General features: G+C 47.0%; 1 protein-coding gene across 1 annotated transcript; it reads right to left on the bottom strand.

The window, feature by feature from the left end:
- Positions 1 to 2816: 2816 nt before the first annotated feature.
- LOC123855129 (zinc finger protein OZF-like) lies at positions 2817 to 14334 on the bottom strand. Its single transcript, XM_045890494.3, has 3 exons — positions 9353 to 14334; positions 6669 to 6795; positions 2817 to 5358 (listed from the first exon to the last, which is right to left on the bottom strand). Exons 1-3 carry the CDS (start codon positions 9383 to 9385, stop codon positions 4091 to 4093), a joined length of 1428 nt encoding a protein of 475 aa, XP_045746450.2. The 5' UTR covers positions 9386 to 14334; the 3' UTR covers positions 2817 to 4090.
- Between the last annotated feature and the right edge of the window lie 1593 nt (positions 14335 to 15927).

The following is a 15927-nucleotide window of genomic DNA, read 5'->3' as shown; positions in this document are numbered from 1 at the left end:
ACAAAACAACAGCAACAACAAAAACCCCATGGTACAAAAGCTGCTGAAACGTTAAAGAAAATTTTAGATGTCATTATTGTTTTTAAGTTCATTAATGGTGATGGAGTTGTGAAGACAGAAACTTTCATACACATGAGTAGAGAACTACATAGGAATTGGAAGTAATAGAAACAAAAGGAGAGAAAATGCTTGTAGAAGTTTAGCAATAAAGGACGAGGGAGAGCAATAGTAGAAAAGAAAATGTACTAGCTCAGAGTGAAGGGTAGTTATTTTATGAAGTACACAAACTGTATTGATGTTTTTTGTCAAGGAGATTAAGAGACTGAAGATCAGTGATGGGTGATTTATAAGTCAAGAGATTTGATAAATCAAGAACAAAACCTCTCAGAAGCTAAGACATGGGAAAGTCATAGGCAGGATGGAGGGATTGATGCTAAATTGAGGGGAGGCATCATTTCCATTTCAACACAGGCAGCCCACAAGAGATTTGTTTTAGATTTAGGAGGCAGGGATGTTGTCAAACAATATCAAATAATGATCTTCTATTCTCTGTATAAATGTGGCAGAATATTAACAAAGACAAAAGTAATACTGGAGGAATTTCTTAAAGTAAAAAACAGATTTGGCATTCTTGAGATTTTAGTGAATATATTGAACTAGGAACATCAAGATGGACAGGCAAGTAACAGAAGAGCAAAAGGGGCTGCAGGAGTAGAGGACAGCTGGAAGATTGAGGTAAGGTCCTTGAGTAGGATTTCGGAAGCTTTTAAGTGACAGATCAGTAATGACAGCTCTTTGAGTATATGGACTGACCTCTTTATAGATAATTGTTAGGACAATTCAGGTTAGAAGAGAGGTCCTAGATTTTCTGGATTCTCCAACTGAACGATGTGAGGTTTGATGGTGGTGGCAACAAGCCCAATTAGTAATCAAAATATGGAGTCTTTTTTAGCCAATGGCAACAGCGGAATGTTAGAGCAGTAATTGTTGAGCACAGGGATGTACATGGCTCTAGAGTAGAAAACGTATTTGTGACCCCAGACGGTGGATCTGGCTTTCCCCTCTATCTGCGACCAGCTTATGCTCCATGATATAAATGGCAGCCATGTGCCACTGGGCCAAGGGTTATTGGGGTAGGGTGCAAGTACACTTCCCTAATTTTTTGGATCTAGTGGTTTTGCTGTAAGGAAAGTTCCCATCAGAATTATAAACAGGAATTATGTATTCTGCTACAAATAGCCTATAACACATCATAAAGATGCTACTGAGTTCATATATGAATTGAAGTGTGGTTAGTGTAGAAAGCAAAAATAAGATTTCAAGAAGCTCTTAGCATCTGGATGTCAGATCAAAGATTGCAGATTTGGGGTATAAACAATAAAACACCTTAGAATTGTATCTCAAAAAAAAAAAGAATTGTATCTCAGCTTTGCAAGTGAGGCTCTTTTTTTGAGATGACGACTGAGCAAATGGAACATGGAGAATGCAGCAAAGGTTCTCTGGGCCGATAAAAATCTAAGTGGACGTTGTGCAATGAGGAAGTCACCATCAATGGTGTCAATAAGATTTCCATTACTAATGAGGCCTTTTCTTTTTTTTTAAAAGACTTTATTTATTTGACACAGAGAGAGTGAGCACAGGTAGGCAGAGCAGCAGGCAGAGGAAGAGGGAGAAGCAGACTCCCCGCCACGCAGGGAGCCCGATGAGGGGCTCGATCCCAGGACCCTGGGATCATGACCTGAGCCGAAGGCAGACGTTTAACTGACTGAGCCATCCAGGCGCCCCCTTTTATTTTTTTTTCAAAGATTTATTTATCTGAGAGTGAGAGGGAGCGAGGGAGGGGGGGAGAGAGAGAGCACACAAGTGTGGGGGAGGGGCAGAGAAAGAGGGAGAAGCAGACTCCAGGGAGCCAGACCCAGGGCTCGATCCCAGGACCCCAGGATCATGACCCAAGCCTAAGGCAGACGCTTAACAGACTGAGCCTCTCGGGCAACTCCCAAGCTCCCATGAGGCCTTTTAAAACTGGTCTTAAGGGGTGCCTGGGTGGCTCAGTCGATTAAGCATCCAACTCTTCATTTCGGCTCTGGTCATGATCTCAGGGTCATGAGACTGGGCCCCATGTCAGGCTCTGTGCTCAGTGGGGAGTCTGCTTGGGATTCTCTCTCCCTCTGCCCCTCATCCCAATCATGCACATGTGTGCACATCCTCTCTCTCAAATAAATAAATCTTAAAAAAACCCCAAACAAACCCTGCTTTAATACTCAGGCATCTCAATAATTTCAGAGAAAAATTAAGCACTTTGCATTTTCCTAATTCATTTTAGACAATCAGGCCTTAATGTCATGTTCAAGCATAATTCAAGTGCTGCTGATTTCCATCACTGTAACTGGGAGAAATTATCATGTACTAGCCTTTTCCAAAAGCATTGTTGGTTGTCACAACTGTACCCTCCTCAGGGTGATCTTTGGGCCTACAAAAATCCTGGCATCCAGGCCACAAATTAGGACCACAGATACCTGTAGTCTTTCTTACAAGGCCTTATGCAGTATATGGCCTTTTCTGATACCAAATGTGTCATTCCAACACCAACTGGGTGTTCAGTTCAATTCTGACACTAGCTGCTTGGGAGTTAGCACAGACCCCACAGGTTAAGGACTCAGTCCTACAACTGTCTCTTCAGATGCCAGCTGCAAATAGGGTCCCTAGACTACCCCCACTTCTACCAGGCTGACTACAAATTTGGAGTTGCCTTTAGTCCCCACCCACTCAGGTTTGCTAATTTGCTAGAATAACTCACAGAACTCAAGAAAATGCTATACTATTAGTTTATTATAAAGGACACAAATCAACAAAGATATGAAGAGGTACATAGGGTGAGTTCCAAAAGAATTCCAAGAGCAAGAACCTCTATCACAGTAGAATCAGTGTGCACCCCCTGTCCTGGCTGGCTGGTGTTAAGCCCTACTGTTTAGGGGTTTTTATCAAGGTGTCATTACATAGGCATGGTTTACTAAATCACTGGCCACTGGTGAATGAACTTAATCTCTAGCTCCTTCCCCTCCCCAGATGTCAAGGGTGGGGCTTAAAGTTAGAACCCTCTAATGTCTGGTGACCAGCTCCCATCCTGAAGTTCCTTTATTGTCTTCCATCTTGAGCCATTTCACTATCATAGAAAAGACTCTTATCCAGGAAATCCCAAGGGTTTTAGAAGCTCTGTGCCAGGAGCTGGGGACAAACACCAAATTAATTATTCTTTTTTTTTTTTTACCCAGATAGGAATGCTGATTAGGTAAAAAATATAGTGAGAGGTAGTCTCTGATATTATACTGCCCCCCTTGAGGTCCTCAAGAAAGCTGTCTACCTCTCCACAATGGCAGAGCCCAACTGTTTTCAACCCACTCCACACAATGAATAAAAATCTTAAGATTAAATGTGACTTAATAAGACCTTTATTATTGCACAAATCAGAGCAAATGTGAGGCAGACAGGTCCCACATCAGTGACTTGGGAGGCTGGAAAATCCATAAAAAATATTGCGTAAGACCAACGATCCATGAAGAAGGTAAAACTTGCAAAATATCAGTGGTTCCTAGACTGAGTTCTTTGGGCAAAAAGTGGATCAGGTCCATGCCATAGTCAGAGAGAAGGGAATGGGAAGCTCCCACCCCAGGGGTTCAGACTATGATTTCCAGCAGAGAACGGGAGAGAGCACAAACATCTGTCTTCTCTGAGCATGCTAAGGTGACGTGCATGCCATGAGGAGGACCTGCTAGGTGTCAGAGGGAGATAACTGTTGCCACCACTGGCAGTGACAGAGTTCTGGCAAGGTCTGAGCAGGTCAGAATATGAAATGCAGCTCCTGAAAACTCCTGATTGGAATGCATGGTAGATGGCTCCTCACAGAGGCTCTCTAGTGCCTTCACACTGAACAAAGAGATAGCGTATTCCCTGAAGGTTTAAGGCCATTATCTTACATGGAATTTCTTTTTCATGCTGAATGGGTTTAGATCTTGGCTGAAGGTTTTTCCACATCTGATTCATAAAACTGATGTGAGTAATGAAGTTTTTGGTGTTGAATCAGAGAAGACTGTTAAATGAAAACTTTCTCAGGCTGGCTGCACTCCTGAGGCCTTTTTCTAGTGTGAAGTTTATGGTGTTGAATGAGGCTATAGTTTTGGCTAAAGGATTTCCCACATTCACTGCATTCGTAAGGCCTTTCTCCAGTGTGAATTCTCCGATGTAGAATGAGGCTAAAACTTTGGCTAAATGATTTCCCACATTCACTACACTCGTAAGGCCTTGCTCCCGTGTGAACTCTCCGGTGCTGAATGAGGCTGGAGCTTTGTCTAAAGGATTTCCCACATTCACTGCACTCATATGGCCTTTCTCCAGTGTGAACTCTCCGGTGCTGAATGAGGATAGAGCTTTGGCTAAAAGACTTCCCACATTCGTCACATTCGTAAGGCCTTGCTCCAGTGTGAATTCTCCGATGTTGCACAAGGCTAGAACTTTGTCTAAAGAATTTGCCACATTCAGCACATTCATAAGGCCTTGCTCCGGTGTGAATTCTCTGGTGTCGAACAAGTTTGGATTTGCATCCAAAAGCTTTCTCACATTCACTACACACATAAGGCCTTTCTCCAGTGTGAGTACGCTGGTGCTGAACAAGTTTATATTTGAACCTGAAGCCTCTTCCACATTCACTGCACTCAAAAGGCTTTTCTCCAGTGTGGACTGTCTTATGCTGAACAAATGTATGCTTGTAGCTGAAGGTTTTCCCACATTCACTGCACTCAAACAGTCCTTCTCCAGTGTGAATTCTTTGGTGCTGAACAAGTGTACGTTTGCGACAGAAGGCTTTTCCACATTCACCACATTTGTAAGAACTTTTTCCACTGTGAAAGGAACCCTCACACTTAGTACTGTTGTGTATACTCAGTACCGCTTTGGGAGTGGCCTGATGCTGGAGAAGTCCCAAACTGGCCAAGAAGTCCTTTTCAACCTCACAGGTGAAAGGCTTCCCTAATGAATGACTTCTATAGGTCTTCACAAAGGAAGCCCTGTCCATGTCCTTGCTATTGGGTTTTCTCCCACTGTGCTCATTCTGGTGTTGGTGAAGATTTGCACTGAAACAGAATTGTTTCCCACGTGCCACACATGTGTATGATTTCTGCCCAGTATGTGTTTCTTGATGCTCAACCAGGTACAAAATATCTTTCATGACAGGAACACACATCTCACAGAAATGAACCTTCTCAGTGGATGGATTTGGCTCTGAAGACCTGATTTGTGGCATTCTTCCCAGAGAAACATTCTGTCCAGAAGGTACCTCCTCATTCTCTATGCCACACAAACAATCTGAAAACAGAGAAATGCTAGTAAAGTATGTTGTCTCTGGGGACAGGTGGCAGCCACATTATAAATATGTGCCTGACATACCAAAGAATGAATACGTGAGACTGTTCTCAGGATGAAGAAGTTGGGAGGCAAGATGAGGAAGGGGCTGTTTTGCAGTACTGGGATTCTAAAAGGCTCCTCTAAGAAGTAGGGAGGCCTCACAAAATGAAAGAAGTTAAGAATGCAATGCAGCAGAGTTAAGGAGAAGCAGGCAGAGTTTCCAACCTACTCCTCTCAGAATGACCTCCAGGAGGGGTGTTGCTCACATGTGAGTATTATGAAGAAGTTTTTGTCCAGGAACAGAAAAATGATTGCTAGTGAGTAGCTAGTGTTCAAGGACTATTGAGGATATGTGCTCACCAGCTGTTATGCATGAGCCAATGCTGGGAACACTGCAATGGCAGCAGTGGAAAGGAATGGGCAACTGATAGATGCAGGGAAGTTGCCAGCAGCCAGGGACGAGAGGTCAGAGTAAAAATGACAAACTAGTCAAGTATCAAGAATAGGGAAGAAAAGGTGAAAATGAGGTGTGGCCATTGGAAATGGCACCAAAACACTAGTTTGAACAAGTTCCTGGTATTAGGTGAACACAGCCCTGATGTCATGTCCTGTTTCAGCTGCCAATCAGCAGGGCCAGGCCTCCTCTAGCCCCTCCTGCCATGGCAGGAGTCATATCATTCTGTGAAGTGCCCAGAAGTCTCCCCCACAACCCAAATTGAGCAACTACATCAGACATGGATAATGTAAGTCCTAAGGAAAAGACAGGACATGTAAGTGGCCACTACCAGCCCACATGACAAATCACAGAAAACTAAACATTACAAAAAGAACCTCACACAAAGGTCTCCAAAAGCAGCCCATAGTGCACATAACAGTGTCCATGTCAGTGATGGCAATTCCTGGCACATGTAGGCATGTAGAACTATCAGAAAAAGGGAGCAAAACCTGAAGTAAGTAGGTACCATGGATCTGCAGAAGTCACCCAGCCAGGGAGGGAGCAAGCAAGGTGGGATCCATCTGACTGATTGCAAAAACTTAGAAGGATTACCTAGAACTCTTTGCTACTAGACTTCAGGGCAGCAGGTGTTGAGGTAGCAGGGAGAGAAGAGGGCAGTGCGAACAATCCAGTCCTAGCAACAACAGCACCTACCCAGGGAACTAGGAAAGGATGTAGTGCCCATGGTCTGGATGGAAGAACAGAGCAGCCCGTAGGGAAAAGCAGAAAGGCAAAGTTGCTACCCAGGTCATTGTGGTAGGTGTGATGGACTTACCCAGAGAGGTTATCAGTGCCAAGTTCTCCAGCATCACATCATGGTACAGGCGTCTCTGAGCTTCATCAAGGAGCCCCCATTCTTCCCAGGAGAAGTACACGGCCACATCCTCCAAAGTCACATTGTCCTGTCGTGTTGGGGACAGATGAAACCACAGCCTCCCTCCTGAGGACCCACAATCCCCTCTCTCACATCTACCCCATGCCCATCCCCTTCCCAAGCTCCCCACCTGAGAGGAGAAACCAGGACCTGATGCCATTGGTACTGCTCTTTCCTCATGGTTCTATTAATCTACATGCCCAGCTCTCAGCAACTGCAGGCAGGTAGGCAGAGAGACACCATCTACGTTCAGGAACTGGATTACAGGGCTGCATCTCTTCCTGCCAGGCAACTTCCATGGAGTCCTCCATATCATGCCTCACAATAAAATTTGGGGTCACCTATCATCCTTAAGTCTCCAGGACCAGGGCCCAGGACCATAAGTGCACACTTCCTCTCTCCACATGCAGCTCTCACATCCTCACACCCCATAGTTGCATCCCCACAGCCACTGCCAACTCCCTGCCCCGCACCATATGCATCTCCCTGGACTCGTTCCATACTACTTGGTACATGGCATCCAGAAAGAACTTGGCAAGTTCAAATAGGATCCAGTACTAGCCCAGACCTCCGATGGATCCCAACACCAGGGATAGCCCTGGATGCTGCTTCGAAGGCTTTCTCCGCCTGTCTCTAATTCTTGCTTCAACATTAGTCACATGGAGCTGTATGTGAATTTCAGATACACAACCCTCTCCCACTTCTGTGTGCACTTGCAGTCCCCCAGCAGCCACAACCCTCCTCTTTCCACCTAACCCTCATTCAAAGCTCAGCCATACTGGTACCCATACCAAGCACAGTGGTTCTCACAGATGACCACATTTGCCCCAGACCTCACACACCAGCAAATACCCCAGAACCCACCAAAGCCCACCACAAAATTATAATAAACCCATCTTATCTCAAATAGTTCTCTTCATCTATCTCACGTCCACTCTTCCCTTGGAAGTCTTGGCCACCTGCAAGACCAGCCTCCCCACATACTCCCTTTGTGGTTATTTCTCTCCTACATCTGTATTTATGATACCCATAACCCCCAAACAGGTACCCGAGCAATAGACCCAGCCCTTGGAACTCTTACTCTTCTTTCTGACCCGCTAATAACATTACTGCCATGAGCTGAATTCTACTTTCTAAATATGATCCACAGCTCCACCTTGGTGCACATACTAGTCACCAGGTGGCTGGATGCCTCCATCCTAAACCCCACTCCAGATTTCCAGACCTGTGTCCAGTGCCCATTTGATGCCACTACTCATTTGGTCTCTGAAGTATCTAGAATCTTAACATGGTCCAAAACAAAGCTCCTGATATCCCCAGTGGGGGATCACTCCTACTACTGATTTTCCTATCTCAGTTGATCTAACTTCCACACTTCTTGCTGCTAAGACCAAACTTTAGTGTCATCTCCGACTCTTTCCTTTCTCTCTCTCGCCCTCAAAACCAGCCCTTCTTGAAAAATGGATCCAGAATCCAACCACTTCTCCCACCTCCACAGCCAGCACTCTGGTCCACGAACACTCTCCTAGACTATCGCAGTCGCCTCTTCCCTGGTCACCCTTCCTCTTCCCTCAATCCCGAAGTCTGTTTTCCACTCTACAACCAGATGGAGCCTACTTAAACCTGGGTAAGATCATCTCCCTCCTCTGTTCCAAATCTCCCATTACGTCCATTACAGTTGCCCAACTTCTCAGGCAGCCATTTCCAAAACTAACTCCAGCCCCCCTGCTCTTTGTTCCTAAGAGTTTCCAAATGCTGTGCCCTGTTCCTGGGATAAGCGTCTACACTCCTTTCCATTGGGGGCCAGAGATAAGAACTCCATATAACCTGGACTCAAAGTGAATCTAGACTGCCCCCTGCCCTTGGGATCTCTCCCAGATCAGCAAACCAAAAGGGCTGGCGGAAAAGCAGGTGAAGAGTCCCAGGACACCACAGTCCCAAAGTTGATACGCCTGGGATCCAAACCAGTGAGGGGAGGGACACCCTGCACTTCACTGTGTAGGTTCCATAAGCGCTACTTCAGCCTCAGAGACTACGAGCAGAAGCAAGTCAGAGAGGCTGGGGACCGTGGTGTAGTTCAGCGGGCTCGAACCTCCCCTGTACCTCTAGCCAACCCTGGAGGCCAGACCTTGGGCTGAAAGGCTCAGTAAACTCTGTACTTCAGTTCTCAGTACTCCCTCTTCCCAATTCTGTGACTTGGACTCAACCTCCCAGTGCCTCACTGTCCTCATCACTCCCGGTCCAGCCTCTTCTCCCTCGGAGCAGCCCTTGGAAACTTTCACAGCCCTAAGGCCGTGTCCCTCTTCTCTTCACAACCACCGATGGCTCCCAGGGCCCTCGGGACAGAGGAACCTCACCTCGGCCCGCGAGTCCGGGCGTGACGCCCCTCACGCGCTGTCCCCCGAGGGCAGACTCCTCCCGCCTCAGGCCCCCTGCAGCCTCCCTCCAGCGCCCCTGCAGCCTCGGCCCCGGCCGCCCTCGGCCCGGAGCCCGCTCCCGCACGGGGCCCCCGCCCGCCGCCGCCCGCCTGTCCCGGACGCCGGGGCCTGGGCCGCGGGGGTCTGGGTGGGCGGACGAGCGCTTACCGGAGCCGGGTCCCTGCGCGCGGCCGCCGCCATCGGGCTCGGTGGGCGGAGCGGACACCTGGACCGGCGGTCCCCGTCTCGGCCCCCGGCGCGGGGCAGCCCGGGCGGCGTCGCTAGCCGGGGGCCCCAGTCTGCGCGGCAGGGACAGCTCCTCTCCTTGCGCCTTCTCGGTCCTGTCACCAGAGTCCCGCGCCGGCCTGACGGTGCCGAACAAACCCAGGAACGCCCAAAACCACCGCCACCACGAGGACGCCGGAAGTCCCGCCCCAAGCGCTGTTAAACGCACGGAAGAGCTCTTATGCTGGGCCTTCATTGGCTCAACCCGCAGCTTCTCCGCGCGGCGCCCTCTGGGTAACGTGGCAGAGGCGGTAGAGGAGAGGGTGCTCCCCACCGGAACCATCCCAAAGGCTCGGAGGTTCTGCGAGGTCTAGTAAGGTTCCGGAGGCTTCCTGAAGGGATTCACGCGGATTTGTAGGGGGTGCTGTCTGCAAGTGCTCAAAAGTTCTTAGAAGCATGATTTCAGACCCCATGAAGCTCAGCAGGCTCCCAGAGAATAAAAACAGTATTTTAGGAGTCCCCAAAGGCTACTGATACAAGCGGACATATTCCATCAAGTCATTTCGACATAAAATATGTACGTCCTTAGCTGTAGACTAATAAACATCATCTTATTGTTCTTCACATGCATGAAACCTCAAGAGTTAGAAGTGAGTTTTGTGAGTTTCAGTATGTTTGGTCAGGAAAAGAGGAAAAGACCCTAGACAGGTTCATCAGAAGAGGGAGGTGGAGGCTGCCCTGAAGCAACTGCACAAGGGTGAAGCTTTGCCTCTGGTTCCCACAGAGAACATCTCTCTTGCGTATATACTGTGATTGTGTCCTACCCATTGAGGAACAGTTTAATCCATAGGATATTTCTTTCCCCATATTCCAAGATATCCAACTCCTTTCAGGAATTTGATACATAACTCAAATGGAGAGCAACTAAACAAATACTGTTTTTTAAAAAAATATTTATTTATTTGAGAGAGACAGAGCACAGAGGGAGAGTGAGAGGGAGAAGTTGACTCCCCGATGAGCAGAGAGCCTGAGGTGGGGCTTGATCCCAGGACCCTGAGATCATGACCTGAGCTGAAGGCAGGTGCTTAACCAACTGAGCCACCCAGGCGCCCCAACAAATGCTACTTTGGTATGGGACAGTAGCTGCAGTTTTCACACTTGCAGCACAAGTGCTAAAGGAGCATCTGAACCCCAATACTAAGGGGGTATCTGAATCTCAAGAGGAAGGGAGCACCTGAACTGCATGGTCTCATCAGCTTGCTGGGAAATGATGATCATTTCTGTTACTGAAGGGAAAGTTCTGCAAGGGGAATTCAGATTATCTCAGAAAGACAGTAGTGAAATAGAAATGACAGAGTTATTGATAATGTTTATGTATTTCTTTAAAGATAGTGGCAGGAAGCTCTGGGGAAACATCAGGGAAGGGTGAAAAAATTCAAGACCTCAGTGACTTTGAGAAGTCATTTAGGTATGAGAGCATGTGTCTGTGTTGGAACCTTGGTCACTCTGAGGATATTGTCTCCAAAAGGTGATTCTTTTTCATTCATGAGCACAGTGAGCAGTAAGAGAGTTGAAGAGGACATTTAGAGTAGCCGGAAGAGTAATCATAAACACGGAATCTGAAGTGTCAGGTTTACGCACTGTTCTAACAAGTGTGTATGGAGCACATAAATAAACCACTTAGAAATGTGTGTATTTCTTCCAAGAGTTACGGCAAATATTTAGTAAGCAATGCCAAAAATAGAAGCTAAAAATTACGTAATTCAATGAGAGTATGTAAAAGTGTACAATTTATGTACGATGAAAGTCATCAAAAAATTTAAAAATAAAAAAGGTGAACTGAGTCTACAAATGTTCTGTGAATCTCAGTGAATTCTAGATTAACATGCTGTTAAGAACTGCAGTCATTCATGGACAAATAAAGTCCTATCTCATTTCCTTGTGCAGGCACAATTAGGGATTAAGCTGGGTGCATCTCTCTTTCAGGGACAGTAATAGGAAAATGCCCACCCCACAGTTTTTCTGGCTGGGACTTAAGCAGTTAGACAGACTAAGTTATCACTAATCAAAGGCTGAGAGGGGCGAAAGCTTTAGAAATCCCAACAAATTCCGCAGATCCAAAGCGAGTGCTGAGTTCAGAGTCTATCAAAGCACTTTTACATCTGGTTACATGTCGGGGTCACATGGAACCCATCTACAATTCCTGGTCATTCCTGCTCTCCAACTTTTGCAACCTTTGTATCACTTTTTATTTAGCATGACTTCTATTTCTCTAAATAGGAGATGAAGTTTAATCTACTTTGCATCGGCCACAGATATTTACTAGAAATCTAATGTCACAGGCACAACAAAAAGAATCCTGAACCCACAAACAAAAGAGAAGAAGGTGGAGGTTTTCAGTCCCACGCTTATCACTCACTATTTTTAGAGACATGCTATTAGAGACATCCAGACACAACGTAGCCCATAAAACAATCAAACAACACACACACTCAGTGAACTAAAATTTTTAAACTTCCTATGTCCCTGATGCTTCAACATCCCCACAAACAGGCTGTGAACACCAGGTGACCAATGCACCAGTGTGATAAGGCTGGCCCCTGCCACAAGTGTTCCTTCTTGCTTTCTCCTGTCTCTAACTCCTGTTGGTCTTTGTTCTGTTTCTCTGTTTCTCTCTGCTCCCCTCCTGCTTGGTTGAACCGGCTTCCTGGGCTCTCCTCCATCTGGCCCCTGAGTCTGCATCTGGCCTCTCTCTTCTAGGATCTGTGAGTATAATAAATTCTTTAATATGCCTCTCCAAGTGTAATTTCTGCTTCCATGTTGGAGTGATCCTTAAAGATTAGTAATAATTAATAATTCCCTTAAAGGGGAATTATTCCTCCATTTGGCCAGGGGGAGGGGATGATTCTGAACTCTGGGGAAAGTCCCCAAGAGATGCCTTTTTTTTTAAGATTTTATTTATTTATTTGAGAAAGAGAATGAGAGAGAGCATGAGAGGGGGGAGGGTCAGACGGAGATGCAGACTCCCTGTTGAGCAGGGAGCCCGATGCAGGACTCGATCCCGGGACTCCAGGATCATGACCTGAGCCAAAGGCAGTCGCTTAACCAACTGAGCCACCCAGGCACCCCCAAGAGATGCCTTTGACTGAGCACTTACTGCCTGGCTCGTTTACTGCGCCAACTGTCTGAGCCCTCCGGGAAGACTTCCTGTCTTGGCATTCAGTGCCCTGCTCGGCGCTCCTCGGTGTTGCCCCTTCCTTCCAAGTGTAGCCAAGTCTGCCTCTCAAAGTGCGGACCCTGCCCCCATCCCAACAATACACCCGAGATACCGCTCTCCAGCCGCGATCCCGACAAGAAGGGGTAATTATCCCCTGGCTCCCGGATTCCCAGCCACCCGGCATGTAAAGCAATACTTCTCAGTGCGCCTCTGGTGACAGGGATTTCAGGAGGTCTCCAGCCACCAAGCTGCGCACCTCCCCCAAGGCACACCGCTGCGCGCTGCCTGGAAGCCGAGGTGCTCGGTGCTTCGGAGTAGCCCTTGGGGAAGATCACTCGCGCCCCTCTGGGGGCAGGCTGCACGTTCCCCGCACAGTCCTCCCTGACCCCTCCTAAGGGTCCTGGCTGTCCCCACCCCACCTGTCATCCCTCCTGGGGTCGCTCGTGGTCCCAGCCCCTCTGAGGCTGATCGGGACGCCCTGGAGAGGGAGAGCACCACTTGGAGAGATGGTCAGGTGGACAGCCCACGGGGGTGGGGGGGGGTGTAACAATTAGCTGCCTACAGATAAGAGCCATTCTAAAAGGTTTTGCTAAGAGAAGAGGGAAAAGAAAAGAAAGAAAAAGAAAAAAGGCAAAAACCGGCTGATTATCCTGTAGTTGGGGCCTTACCAGGGAAGGCTACTGCCTGGATAGACCAGGACCCTTTCTCCTCCCACTTTCAGCTTATCAACCAAAGACAGGAGCAAAGCCTCAGGGGGGAAAAAAAAGCATGCCGCTCTAGGGGGCATGGGCCTAAGATGGAGGGGGGGGAAAAAGAACTTTACACCCCAGGTACTAAGCAAATGCAGGTGTGGCGAGCATAATGCTAGCTCTTAATTACTTACTGATTTGAAAACAGAGCCCTAGATGCAGGGGGAGAAAAATTAAAAGGCGATTAAATAAATTGTGCATCTTATGTGTATATAACTAAATTAAAACAAGTTTCCATAATCTGATCTAATAGGATAAAAATTTTACATACTAAAGAATTTCTGTAACAAAAACAGATTGAACTGGCACAGATTGGCTTTCCTGCCTGTACAATCTAGTCTCTAAAATAGAATTAATATTTGCTTACATGTAAGAGGATGAAGACTTTGAGTTCAGTGTATTTACTTAGGAAGACTCCAGATGCAGCAATAACAGAGAAGACAGAGGTTAAATCTCATGCACCCCTGGACAGGAAGATGAGGACTAAACATTTGAGGAACACTTGGAAAATATGCCTCCTACCTATATTTATCAGGGCTCATATTGCAACCTCAGGAGAAACAAGATCATTAAACTTCCACACACTATTTATTAGGTTTTCTTTTTTCCTTTTCTTTTTCAATTCCAGCATAATTAACATACGTGCTATATTAGTGTCAGGTATATTAGGTTTTCTAGTAAATATTCTATTTCTGTGCTTTGCCTAAAGAGAAGGTCTATTTACCAAATTACATTTCCCTGGGGGGACAGTGGCCGTCATGGTCACAGAGCACAAATGAAAAGGGGGCATTTTATCCTCAGGAGAATGGTTTGGCCCACCATGAGGTCAGCCCCCTTGCTGGGAAGTGATTATCATCCCATCTGTAACTGTACTGACCATATGCCTGTATAGGGACTTAAGATGATCCCAGAAGGAGGTTTGAGAAGGGTTTACATTCCTGTATGCTGTAGTAAGTACGACTTACTTTATCCAGAGAGACTTGGGACGGGGGCAGCTGTGTTTGCGGCCAACCTGAGGGTGTGTCTCCCAACTAGGATCACGTTTTATTTCAGAGAACCATGTGCAGTAACCACCTTGAAGAGCAGAACAATGAGGGGGAAATGAGAAGGAACTGCCAGAGTGTTAGAGATGAACCTGTAGAAAGTGGAGAAAACTTTAGGCACTGTTTCAATCAACAAATCCATGAAGCACATAACCTGTCACCCATTATTCTCAGTGTATGAGAAAGATCATGGAAGAAAGCCAGAAAACCAGCACCAAACCAGTTAGGGGAGGGGCGCCTGGGTGGCTCAGTTGGTTAAGCGTCTGCCTTTGGCTCAAGTCATGATCCCGGGGTCCTGGGATCGAGCCCCGCGTCGGGCTCTCCGCTCGGCAGGAGGCCTGCTTCTCCCTCTCCCACTCCCCCTGCTTGTGTTCCCTCTCTCACTGTGTCTCTCTCTGTCAAATAAATAAATAAAAATATATAAAAAAAAAAAGAAAAGAAAAGAGATGCAGCGGGAGGTTCACATGGGTAGTTGGGGAGGTGAGATTAAAGCAGAGGGAAGAGGCAGCAGTTGTGTTCCAGCAAAGCTGGCAGCCAGTGCATATGGAACCAGGAGAGCGGAAGGAGCTTGTCAGAGAAGAGCTTAGAGAGGCAACACGGCACCAAGTCCAGTGAGGCTCCCCAGGACTCTGCAAGGATTTTGCCTTTTCTCAGAAAAGCTAGGGGACATTGCAAGGTTTTAACCAAATGACTGACATTCTCTGACTCCTACACTGACAAAGTAATGTTAACTGGTGAGTTGAAGAGTTGACCATTTTTTTCTGTCTTCACTTCTTGTGTACTTCAATTAGTTGTACGGGAGGACTTAAGGGAGAGGAAGCTTTCATGTCTTTTCCTTTATTTTTTTTAAAGATTTGGGGGGCGCCTGGGTGGCTCAGTTGGTTAAGCGACTGCCTTCGGCTCAGGTCATGATCCTGGAGTCCTGGGATCGAGTCCCGCATCGGGCTCCCTGCTCGGCGGGGAGTCTGCTTCTCCCTCTGATCCTCCCCCCTCTCATGCTCTCTCTCTCTGTCTCATTCTCTCTCTCAAATAAATAAATAAAATCTTTTTAAAAAAAAAGATTTTATTTAGTTATTTGACAGAGAGAGACAGAGCACAAGCTGGGGGAGCAGCAGGCAGAGGGAGAGAGAAAAGCAGGCTCCATGGGAGCCCGATGCAGGGCTCGATCCCAGGGTCCTGGGATCGTGACCTGAGTCGAAGGCAGACGCTTAACTGAGCCACCCAGGCGCCCCATGTCTGTTCCTTTCAGAGCTAAAAGCGGGTATCTACAGTCTGTCCCTGTCTCATGGCAGGCTGCCCCCTACTACCCACGGGCTTCGGCCTGTACGTCCTGCAGGACTGCTGTCAGCATGGTCAGCTAAAGTTTACGGTCACTAAATGCAATGGTCACTTCCAGGTCTTTTAAAAGTAGCCACTCTAGTATCTTTGGATGCTTTTAGGCTCTTTCTTTTCTTGAAATCCAATCTATACTCTCCCAGTCTTCCTTTTCCTCCTTATCTATCTACAACT

The sequence above is a fragment of the Mirounga angustirostris genome, unplaced genomic scaffold (genome assembly GCF_029215605.1).
Source record: "Mirounga angustirostris isolate CCGP_5_RB_7025 unplaced genomic scaffold, mMirAng1.0.hap1 SCAF_16, whole genome shotgun sequence".
NCBI lineage: Eukaryota > Metazoa > Chordata > Mammalia > Carnivora > Phocidae > Mirounga > Mirounga angustirostris.
Note: the sequence above shows the minus strand (reverse complement) of the source record. Positions and strands in the feature narration are given on the sequence as shown.

What these genes read in the sequence shown, in the direction of transcription:
- LOC123855129 (XM_045890494.3), bottom strand. Translation starts at nt 9,385, where the DNA reads ATGGCGGCGGCCGCGCGCAGGGACCCGGCTCCG. An exon ending in CGCGCAGGGACCCGGCTCCG is followed by an intron (nt 6,796 to 9,352) that starts GTAAGCGCTCGT and finishes CCAACACGACAG; the next exon opens with GACAATGTGACTTTGGAGGA. An exon ending in GGCACTGATAACCTCTCTGG is followed by an intron (nt 5,359 to 6,668) that starts GTAAGTCCATCA and finishes CTCTGTTTTCAG; the next exon opens with ATTGTTTGTGTGGCATAGAG.